Raw genomic sequence first — 12,621 nt, forward strand, 5'->3', positions numbered from 1 at the left:
AGTATAATTCCTGAACATCATGGATAAAAGACTGTTTCCGACTTCAAGAAAGAAAGGACAAGTCATTTATAAAGGGAGAGATAACAGTATGATTAGAAATCTCATCTGAAACAATGAAGTCTTCTGAAAAAATCTTTAGGTCAGAAGAAACCAGAAATCACAAATTATATAGAACATGAATAAAAATGATACATCATATCAAAATCTATCAGATGTTGCAACAGCTTTACCACCATAACATTTTATTTTTCAAGTATTTTTAGTTGTAGATGGACACAACAAGTGGTGCTGAGAATAGAACCCAGGGCCTCACATGTGTCAGTCAAACACTCTACCACTGAGCCACAACCCCAGCTCTACAGATATAGTAACAGCTTTAACCAAAGGAAAATGCATACTACAATGGCTTTATCATTTTTCAAAATTAAAACTAATCACTTATTGTAGCAATGAAAATGGAAAAAAATATAAAATAAATAATTAAAAATCATGTTATGACTTGGATCTCAAATGTCATCCAAAAGATCATATGGTGAAGGTGTCATCCCTATCTGATGGCACTATTTGGAGGCTGTGTTAACCTTAGGATGTTATGATTAGTTTAAGGAAGTAGGTCATTGGGGGCATTCCCTTAAAAGTATATTGAGACCCCTTCTGTCTCTGTTTGCTTCTTGACTATCATAAGTTGAGCAGTTTTATTCTACCACATGCTCTCTTCCATGATGTTCTACCTTACCACACACCCAGAAACAATGGAACCAATAACTATGGACTGAAACTTCTGAAATCATGAGTCAAAATAAATCAACTTAATGTTTATTTTCTCTTATTTTGTCACAGCAACTGAAAGCTGATTAACATAGAACATTGGTACTAAGAGTGGGGCTGTTCCTGTGTCTGTATCTGACCATGTGATTCAGAAGCTTTTGGAACTGGATTTCAGGAGGAATGTGGAAAGGTTTGAAAAAGCAGGATATAAAAATCTTAGAATGCTGTAAGCAGAGCTTAAATGCTGTAAGCAGAGCTTAAATGAGCTCAGCAGACCATACTACAGATAAGAATGCAAATAGTAAAGATGGTGCTGATGAAGATTCAGATGAAAATGGGGAGTCTATTGTGAATTGAACTAGAGGCCATTCATGTTACATTCTAACAAAGAACTTATCTACATTTTGTTCATGCCCTGAGATTTTATGTAAGGCTGAGTTTAAGGGTAATAATCTAATCAATATGGCCCAGGAAATTTCAAGGCAATATAGTATTCAGCCTGTGGCATGTGTATTACTGACGGATTTACAGTGAGAATCAAGATAGGGAAAAAAAGAGTGGAAAGATTTTTAAAACTTCAATTTGGTCATAAAAGAAGCCTTTGTAAAGGTGCAATCAATGGAAATGGTTTAAACTTGCCATTAAAATGAAGCCAAGTAATTTGCACAGGATTACCAGGAAAGATCCCTTGAGGGCATCTCAGGAATAAGCAGGACATGCCCCCCAAAGGCTCAAAAGTGTGAAAGTGTAAAGTGTAAACCATTAATTTAAGAAAATAGACTTGGGCACACTGTAGCTACAGAGTTGCCTAGTAAGTTGTTTCCCATGTAGTCATTTCATGGTGGTGAGATTTCTAGTGCTCGGAGGTTGCTGCAGTCATGGTCCTAAAAGTCTTGGCTACTGCTCAATTTGGTGGTAGACATTTTTGTCAACCATGTGGCAATGGTTTTCTGGCATGCAGAATTCAAGAGCTATCGGGTTGTGGAGGCCTTTACAAAAATTTCAAAGGAAAGTTTGGGAGGCCAAGCATTATATGGTAGGGATAGAGTCCTTATGGGAAGTTCCTTAGAGGGTGAAGGGTGAAGCTGTGAGAATGAAGCTGAAGTTGCAATGGAAATCCCAGAAAGTTATAGATGTCAGGAACATTGGCAGGTCTGCTGAGCCACAGATGTGAGCAGAGTCAGGCCAAGAGAATGGCCTTGTGGGTTTCAGCCAGAAGTCTGTAAGAGTAGGGCTGCCCATGTACTTGCAGGCACATACCCTGGATTGTAGGCATGGAGCTGTAGGATTTAACATTTTCTCTGCTGGGTTTCAGTTTTGCTTTGGTCCCCTCTCTCACTTCTGCAACAGGAAAGTTTACCCTATACCTTTCACGTCATTGTATGCTGAAAATATGTGATTTGCATTTTTAAATTATTTTCACAGGATCTCATAGCAAAGAGTTGTCTGAATCTCAGGGGAGACTTTGGACTTGGACTTTTAAGCAATGCTGGAACTATTGAGACTTTAGAAATTCATATAGATGGGGTAAATGCATTTTGCGAGATGAACAGGAGGCTTCAGGGACCAGGGCAGAATGTTATTATTTGGATCTGAAATGCTCCCCCAAAGCTCGTGTATTGAAAGCTTGGTTCCCAGTTGGTCTCACTATTGAGAGGTGGTGGAAAATTTAGGAGGTAGTGCCTAGTTGAAGGAAATAGGTCATTGGGTATATGCCCTTGAAGGGCATCTTAGGATCCCAGCCCCTTCCTTTCTTTGCTTCCTGGATGCCATAAGGAGGGCAGCTTTATTCCACCATGTGCTGTCCTACACCACAGACCAGGAAACAAGATAGCCAAGAGATCACAAATTAACACCTCTGAAACTGTGAGCCAAAATAAACTTTCCCTCATTTTAGTTGATTTTCTTAGGTATTTTTTCACAGTGACAAAAAAGTTAATACAGCATAAGTAGTACACAAAAGCTAAAATTAATTTTTTGAAAAATAGAAATAAACTGCACAAATGATTTTAAAAAAACCCAAACCACGTTCTTTCAAAAGATTAATGCTCCCTGATAAGCCTAATTAAAATACTAATGTCAGGGAGGTAGAACAGAAAGAAGTTGAATATGGGCACCAAAATACATTTAGAGTAGAAGAATTACTTCTGGTTCTTCAGCACAGTAGAATAATTATATGTTAAAACACTCTATTATACATTTCAAAATGGCTAGAAAAGTATGAAATTTCCAACTCATAAAATAATTATTGCTTGAAGAGATGACATACTTATTATTCTGATTCTTACACATTATATACATATATTGAATTATTATAATGTACCTCGTAAGGATGTACAGATAATATATCCTAATAAAAAGACTAATGAGAGAATAAAAATTCATAGTATTAGAAATATGAAAGAGCAATACTCAATTATGAAAGATATTAAAATAATAAAATAATATATAATTAAAATAAAATAATATATATAGCATTAAATTGAATATCCAGAGAAAATAATGATCTCCCAGCCAAATATAAATTATCCAAAGTAACATGAGAAGAAAGGCATAAAATTCAAATGAATAAAATCACCATTTTCGGGGGCTAGGATTGTGGCTCAGTGGTAGAGTGCTTACTTTCCATGTGTGAGGCATTGGGTTTGATCCTCAGCGCCATATAAAAATAAATAAATCAAAATAAAGGTATTGTGTCCAACTACAACTAAAAAAAATTTTTTTAAAAATCATCATTTTCCTGAAGTAGCTAAGAACAAGATGTGGATGAAAAGAGAAAAGGGCCATATTTCTGAATGAAAAAACCTAATAAAAATTCCAAATCTTCAAGTATTAACATTTTTAAAACAGTGCCAATCAGAATCCAAACTGTTTTGGCCTAGAAAAAAATAAATTTGATATTTATATCAAAGAATAAAGATTTAACAACTGATAAGAAACAATATGAAAGAAGAGTGATTAAGAATTCATATTACCAGGCATTAAAATTTACAGAAATCTACTATGATTTTGAAAGTATTGTCTTGACACAAGAATTGACAAATATAATAATAGAACAGGGTAGAAAGTCTAAGTCCAAGTATGTACATAGAGCTACTAAGCAAACTAGCATTTTAATTATGTGAGAAAGAAATGATTGATATAATAAATGATTCTGTGCAACTGGTTATTCACCTTAAGGAAACAAAATGTAACCCCTTCCTGCACATCATATTCAAAGTGTAAATTTCAGATGGAATACAGCTCTAAAAAATAAACAAAAATATCAAAAGGAAATTTAGAAATATGCAAAGTGTTCATGGAGAGAACAACTTATTCAAGTTGAACTTAGAAGCCAAATAGACATTTATCAAAGTAATCAAATTAAAATTTTTAAGGTTTCTATTTATTTAAATGTTATAGTATACATTTAAGGTATGCAAAAAAACTCAAACCAGAAGGCTTAAAAAGAAGGAGATCCTATCATTTGCCGCAACATCAATGGACCTGGAAAACATTATGCTAAGTGAAACAAATTAAATTTTTATAAATTTAAGTATCATAAACTCAAAAGACATGTAACAGACTCAGGAAAATATGTGAAAAAAATTCAAAACTAATAATGTACTACCCTCCATTATATAGATTCATTATAAAATTATAAATTTATAAATACCATCTTTCTTTTGTAGTGCTGGGATAGAACCAAAGGCATCATGCATGCTAGGTAGGTGCTCTACCACTGAGTTATAACCCCAGCCCACAAATTTATATTCACACACACAAAAAAGTAAACATAAAGTGTATGAACAAGCAATTCACAAAAGAATTGCAAATACCTAGCAAGCATACAAAAAAAGTTAATCGTTGACAAACAACATACTGAAAACAAATAGGTGCTATTTAGTGCTGGTGTGGGTGTAAAGAAACGAATAGCTACAAAATGATATTGGGAATGTAGTTTTTGTAACTTTATAAAAATTCAATATGAAAGACTATATTATAGTAAAATTCAAACTGCTCATATTCCCACACTCAGTTATTCTACTTTTGGGTATCTATCCTACAGGAAGAAAAACATCAATATATAATGAGATTCATTCATGGATATGTTTTCAGAAATATCTATAGTGGAAAAAATCTGGAAGTAAACATAATGTTTAGCAAGAGGGGATAAGTTGCTACAAAATACTATGGAATATTTTACAGTAATTAATAAAGAAGTTTGAAGGCTTTATTGATGTATTTGACTAGAGTATGACCTTAACTGACATAGGTGTTTCCATGAAGGTATTTTACAGATGTAATCAAAGCCCCTAAACAAGGAGATATAGGGAGAATATCCTGGATAATTTGAGTGGATCTGATTGAATATGATGAAAGGTTTCAAAAACAGGGCTGAGGTCTCTCCAAAAGAGAACAGAAATTCCACCTGTGGAACACAGCTTCAGCCCATGTCCACAGAATTCCATTCTTCTCACGACCTTGCCTTCCTGGCTGCCTATATATGACAGCTTTGTACTATGCCCATGTGTTTGAGCTTACCCATGAAATTCTGTTTCTGACTGACTGCACTACAGATTTCAGAGTCACCTAGGAAGCCTTTATTTCTAGTAATATATCTCTTACTGTTTATGCTACTCTGCTTGAACTCTGATTGACATAAGAAGTTACAGATAATATACTCTTACCTGTAGAGTTATTTATGATAAATTAAGTTTAAAAAAGTGAGTTGCAATGTGTGTATACAAATTAATCTGAAATATACATATATATATATAATTTTATAAATAAATATTTATAAATATTTAAAGAGCATAGCATAGGTATGTAAAGAGGCACAACAAATTGCAAATACTTATTATTTCACAAAGACTGAGCAAGAAAATAAAAGAATTTTAAATATTTTTTATACATTTCTACATGAGTTTAAATGGTTGTGATGGCCCTGTGTAAATTTTATAACTAAAAATAAAAACAATAATAATTATGGTAAATCAACATGGAAGTCATAAAAATAATCACTAAAAATATTAAAAGAGCCAGGTGTGGTGGCTCATGCCTATAATGCCAGCAACTTGGGAGGCTGAGACAAAAGTATTGCAAATTCAAGGCTAGCCTCAGCAACTAAGTGAGGCGCTAAGTGAGATCCTTCTGTAAATAAAATATAAAAAGGGCTGAAGATATGGCTCAGTTGTTATGCACCCCCTGAGTTTATTCTCCAGTTCCAAACAATAAAATAAATTAAAAAGGACTGGGGATGTAGTTCAGGGGTAAAGTGCTCATGAATTCAATCTCCAACACCAAAAAATTAAAAAAAAATAAATGATTTGACAATTCTAATGATACAATGTGGAGTGAAAAATGTTACAAAATTATAACTGTGTACCATGAAGAGGCAGGTATGGGGATAAAAAGATTTAGTCACTCATTTTTTTAACATACAGGAAAAATAGAATAGATGGAGATACATCAAAACAAAATGTTTACAAATTTCTTGCTGTGTTGTATGTACTCTGTGTGATTATTAATTTTTTCTCATTTTTTCTAGGTTTTTTGTTTCCTTACAATTTCCTACAATGAAAGTGATTTAAATGAGACTAAAAACAAAAATCTGCAAAACTCTCATTAAAAAGATGAGCATAGGTCTATCAGGAAACAATTTCTGGAAGCTTTTCTAAATTAGAAATAGACTTTTAAAAGTCACAGATTGGGCTGGGGCTGTAGCTCATTGGTAGAGTATCTGCCTCGAACATGTGAGGTACTGGGTTCGATCCTCAGCACCACATAAAAATAAATACAGATATTGTGTTCAACTACAACTAAAAATATTTTTAAAAAAGTCACAGATTATTAGTCAGAGATTATGTGGGAGACATGGTATTTGAACCAGAGGGAATGGGAAGGATCTCCTAACTGATTTAGAGTCTGCACATTAAGATCAATCTTTTTTTTTTTGAGAGAGAGAAAGAGAGAGAGAGAGAATCTTTTTAATATATATATTTTAGTTTTCGGTGGACATAACATCTTTATTTTATTTTTATGTGGTGCTGAGGATCAAACCCAGTGCCCCACGCATGCCATGCAAGCACGCTACCACTTGAGCCACATCCCCAGCCCAATCTTTAATGTCTCTACAGCCTGAACAGGATCAGTGGTTGCTGATGTCTGCAAATGGGAAAATAGCAACAACATTTCTATATTACTACAAAGCATGTCTTAATGCAGTACCCCTATGCTAAAAGCATTTTTTTACTTTAATGAGACTCAAAGTGAGTTATCAATGTGCATTCTACCCAATACCTGAGAAGACTGAGATTAACAGGTCTTTCTGAACATCCCTCCTGTCCTCTGACCATTTTGTTCCCCAATATGGAAGGGTAGGAGAATACTTCTGTACTCAATGGGTAGGCCCATTTTTCTAGAGGCAGGGTTTTTTTTTAAGCAACTTGAGCATATAAGCATTTTAACAACTCCATTTTCATAAGGAGTGGGGCAAAGACAAAAACTGTGTATCTTCTCAGATAATTACAAAGGCTGCTTGTTTGTTACTTCTATGACAGAAACAGTACCATAAACAAAATATGTGGTAATACTTTATAATGCACAAACCAATAACTGAGGCACCTGAATTCCAGAGTTTGGAAACAGCATGAGAAATTATATCACTGTGTAAAAGAGGAACAATCTGTTTCAAGCCAAAAAGTATGTTTAATTGTAAATCTAAATCATGCAAATGATGAAGGTTTTATACCTTGTTATATTTTCTACAATTTACTTCAAAATAGATCCACAGAGTATAATGTATACATGCATATCCTTTCAATCTACACTTTAGGGGTATTTACTTAATATTTAAAATACCTTAATCATTAATACTTACTCCAGAGGTGATTTGTAAACATTAAATACTTAAAAGCCTTTGCTTCTATCAGTAGTTCAGTCATTTCAATGGAGAAGAACTAATTAGCCTAACATATATAAAATAATTAATTTTTCTTAGTAAAATGAATGTCATTAAAGGGGGTGCACCAACCAGAAATGTCTTAAGGATATTTTAGCTTTTATAAAAAATTGATATAAGAATCTCTTTGATCCCATAACATATTCCATTCAAAGGGGGTCTTAAAGCTTACAATCAAAAAGGGTTCTTTGTCCTGGTCCCTATCAGGATTGTATTGCCAAACTCTGACCAGAAAGTTGGTTGACAGCTGGTGATTTAGCTCAATGGCAGAGTGCTTGCCTAGCATGTGTGAGGCAGTGGGTTCCATTTCTAGCACTACATACAAACACAAAAAGTTGTCTGAATCCCATCAGCATAATTCTACCAAATCTGCCTTGACCCTTTTACAGAAGGTCCTATTATGTACATAAAAACTGAAAGCTGAGACCTCATTGAGATTACAGAATAGGATATATGAATGATTTTGTGTGTTTGTTCATAAATGTTTATATGCTAGGGAGAATAAAGGCTAAGACTGGCTTTCAGTGCAATATGCTTGTCTGCTGATGTAACTTTATTGGAATCTAATAGGTAACTCATACCTACCTCTGACTAATGAAAGCTTTTGGTATTTATGAAAAAGAACCTAATAATAAGGAAAGGCCAAAGTGGCTTACATGAGTTTGTAACAGAAATCTTTCCTCTGACTCTAGAAAAATATAAACCAATTCAAACTCTAGGTTGATCACAGATTCTTCTATCTTCCCTCAGGTTACTTACCAATTTTTTCATCTTCCTGTACCATTTTCCTCTCTTCTCTGAAAGCCCTGAGCCAACGAATTTTCTCCTCCAGCTTCTTGGCAAAGAACAGATGTACCTCATTTTTCTCCTTGTTTTGAAGCTTGAAAGCATTCTTCATGCTGACATTAAAGTCATCATCTCTGCCATCTTCGATGTCAACCACCTCATATTTATCCATGTCAATGCGGCCTTTGTAGTACAGGATGTCTCTACGGATTAGATCCTAGGTAGGAAGAAAGGAAAGGTATTTTTTTAAGAGAAAGATTGACATTTATTTTTTAGTTTTCAAGGGACACAACATCTTTGTTTGTATGTGGTGTTGAGGATCGAACCCGGGCCGCACGCATGCCAGGCAAGCGTGCTACCGCTTGAGCCACATCCTCAGCCCTGGAAAGGTATTTTTGTGTAGGTACATGCAGAGTGGTAACAGGAGAGTTGGCATATGAGCACAACAGAATACTAATGCTGTCACTGTTTTGGAATACCAACGGGGGTTGTTAAGGTCTAAATTTGGGCATGTTAGATTACCAGTCTGACATTGACAAGATGATTAACTAGGTGTCCTAAGAGTTGCCCCATATCCAAACAATGTCTCAGGCCCCAATATAAATCCTTGAATGTGTTTGCAAGCCTGTTGCTGGGAAATATGAAGCAGCATACCACAAAAACACTGCTAACAGGGACTTTTCCTCTTTGAAAACATTGGCCACTCTACCAGAAATATGAAATGCACTGGCTTGTTGTCTGGAATGTGCTGAGAAATCCAAGAAGGCCAATGAAACTAAGGTATCAGAAAACAAACTTGCAGATGCATATAAACACTATGTTGCCTATCTGATATTTTGTTCTCAAGTACTAGATTAATCCTAATTTTCTTCAATGAGACATTCAAAATTAGTTTGTGAATAGTGTTCTTATTTCTCTACTTATTTACTTACATTTTTAATAATGTAATCAGTATTAGTGAACCTGCCCCCAATCCAAATGCAATGACCCAAGGTATACTCTACCCTAAATCTCATGTTCATTATTCCCCTGGTTTCCTTTGTGTGTGTGTGTGTGTATACTGGGGTGGAACCCAGAGACCTTATCTGTGAGCCACATTCTCAGGCCTTTTTATTTTGAGACAGGGTCTCACTAAGTTGCTTAGGGCCCCATTAAATTACTGAAGAGGCTGGCCTCAAACTTGTGATCCTCCTGCCTCAGCCTCCCAAGTTGCTGGGATTACAGGCATGCGCCACTGAGTCCAGCTCCTTTCTGTATAGTTCTATCTAATTTATATCTATTCCACCTGAAAACATACAAAGCGTGACCATATAATATTAAGATTTATATATATATACAAAAGTTATAAAGGAATATTTGACAATGATATATGCCAAAATCAAAAGTATAAATCAGAAAATGGGAAGAGGTGAAAGAAGAAGGAAATGGAAGTGTATAAGGGGAGGAAGTTTACAGTTTTAAATAATCATTTAAGTTAAACAGTAAGTACATGAGTGTACATTATATTATTTTAAATATTTATGGACATCAAATAAATAATAAGTCAAAAAAGCAAAGAAATGGAAGAAATCACATATGGGTCTATGTTAGATCTGATAAGTCTCTTGGAGTGGCCTTTTAGCCTAGCCTCTCCTCCTATCAACACTTCCCTCATCCTCCTCAGAGAAGAGATATTCATTGTAGTGGTTCCTATGAACTGTATTCCAAATTCTGAGATTATCTGTGAGATACGTGCTCAAAAAGTGGGCCCTATTAGGCTAATCTAACTGGATAAAAGGGAAGAAAATCTATGGATAATGGATGGAATCTATCCTGATCTCAGAAAGGTTTGAGTTCAACTTTACTATTCATAACATAATAAATAAAGACCTAGAAAGGCAGATCTGGATCATGCAGCTAAGAAGTGGGCACCTATAGTACTAAAACACTGGCAACCTCAACTACCCTATTCTGAACTTCAGTCCACAACTTCCTTCCCCCGCCTACTAAACTAATGTCACATTATCATTGTCAGCCTTCAATACCTTTTCTAGTTTCCAAAAATGGAAAGTATGTGCAAGATCTTAGAACTACATTAATTGAACCTTCTTGTTGTTTCTTTAGATATTTAAGGATGACAAGGAACTAAAGAGAATTTTAGCTTCTGTTGCAGGGTAACAGGGGTAGAGTGACATGTTATTAAAATTCTTTCTTTGCAGCTCCACAGTCAGTTGAATGTGAGTGTTCAGGCATCAGATTAGTCATAAGCCAAATGCAAGGATATAATAAGAATGGCTAAAAATGATCTACTGGCTTAGGAAGTTCAATCAGAAAGGGTAGCTAAGGCCATGAAACAACATGGGGCAGTAGAAAGAGCATGACATAGAATCCAAAGACCTGAGTTTGAATACTAACTGCTTAACCTACTAGCTGTATGGTCTTGGGTAAGCCACTTTCAGCCTCAATCATAAAATGAGAGTTTTATTTACACTGTAAAAATGGCAGAAAAATTCTAATCTAAACATGCAGCTTCCTGGTTATGAGGCAAGCCTTATTCACTAAAAACAGCCTTAAGCTTTCTTGCTCCTGTGCCAGTGCTTCATACCCGTTTGAATTCCCTTTTGATAAACTTAAAAATCATGCTGCCTCTTTCAGCTCATTTAAACTTTCCAAATAAGTTAAATATTATGAGTAAAAATACTGTCTCTAGAAATTCTACATATTCTTTCAGGATGGGGGAGGTATTTGCTAAATGGTATTTGCCACCTACTCACCAACATCACAGATCTACTTGGGCAGCTAATGCTTTTCCCCGAGGTTTTTGTCAAGTCTGTAAATGCCTAGGCCCTGGTCATAGCCTGTGGCTCCTGCAAAGAACCTCTGCTCATCGCTGATACTGCATAATTGAAATAGCTTCCAGCTATTTTAATTTGGCCTCTGTAGGTATTCCTGGGGTTTTGTAAGACAAAGCAAGACATTTTGTACAAATAACAGATGCTGCAATCAGGAGAATGCAAGTGTTCAGGACTGTAGCCTGCTTCATTTGTTTGTCAGTAGATCCTCCCTGCCACTTTAGAGGGGGGCCTGGTTACTATCACACAGTCTCGACAATGCCAATTTTCCCTTCAGATTCTGAGGAACATGAAGCTGGAACTGGGTTTATATTGGTCACTACCATATTCCAGCATCTAGAGTGCATGTTTTATTCTCAAAACAAAATTTTAACAATAAAAGCAACAGAAAACACTTAAATGGCAGACATATGTGCCAGATACTATCTTAAGTGCTTTGGTTTATGAACTTAAATAAACTTCACAACAATCCTACAGGGCAGGGGCTATCATAATCCCATTTAATGAGAAACTATAGACACAGGAGTTAAGGAACTTAATCAGAGATAAAAGCTATTAAATGGCAGAGCTGAGATTTTATTCCAGGGTGTTTGGCTCTAAGATTTGTGCTTTTGGTACTACAGTGTTATAATGCTTCCCAATAAAAATGCTGAATGATTGTTAACTCTACATACACTATAATAGTATCAATAGCTAACATTTACTAAGTATTTACATGACACCAGCCTTGTCTCATTAACTCTCATAATCTACCTTTGTTGTAGATAAAAATATGATTCCTATTTTACAAATGAAGGATTAATTATAAGCACTGAGAGCTTGATCAAGATCAGAAAGCTCATGGGAGAAATGGGAATAGCATCCTCTAGTCTTTCCCTAGTATCCATGATCTTAATACTCTACTACTCCCCATTACCCCAGATTGTTCTCCTTGAGACTTTGGGGATGACTTCTATCATTCACTTAATTTGACATTGAGGAACAAAAAGATGAAGTTAAATAACTGGCCAAAGTCTAGACAAAAGAATAAAGTCAAGTATCCAAGTACATTTTTTTCAAATTCCCATCTTCTTTTTGCTCTATCCCCACCTCTTTTTATTTTATTATGGTTTGTGAGTTGTCTCACAAACCTCCCAGTTGGGCCTTTCAGTCAGTGCAAGAAGAAATGGTCCCAATGCAGAAATTTCCCTGAACAAAAGTCTTCTGTCTACTACCATTACATGCTGTTTAATTATGATTCCTTACCGTATGGTGAAGGCAACAGAAACACAGAGCAATTATTACACATAGCAC

At 35.3% G+C, this 12,621-nt stretch overlaps 1 protein-coding gene across 9 annotated transcripts in view; it reads right to left on the minus strand.

The window, feature by feature from the left end:
* Arhgef9 (Cdc42 guanine nucleotide exchange factor 9) overlaps positions 1–12,621 on the minus strand; it is a 142,678-nt gene that overhangs the window by 14,810 nt on the left and 115,247 nt on the right. For all 9 annotated transcript variants that reach the window (XM_013362823.4, XM_013362821.4, XM_078034618.1 and 6 more), the window contains one exon: positions 8,471–8,714. In XM_013362823.4, coding sequence (XP_013218277.1) covers positions 8,471–8,714 — 244 coding nt within the window. The remainder of the gene's footprint in view (positions 1–8,470; positions 8,715–12,621) is intronic.

The sequence above is a fragment of the Ictidomys tridecemlineatus genome, chromosome X (genome assembly GCF_052094955.1).
Source record: "Ictidomys tridecemlineatus isolate mIctTri1 chromosome X, mIctTri1.hap1, whole genome shotgun sequence".
Lineage (NCBI taxonomy): Eukaryota > Metazoa > Chordata > Mammalia > Rodentia > Sciuridae > Ictidomys > Ictidomys tridecemlineatus.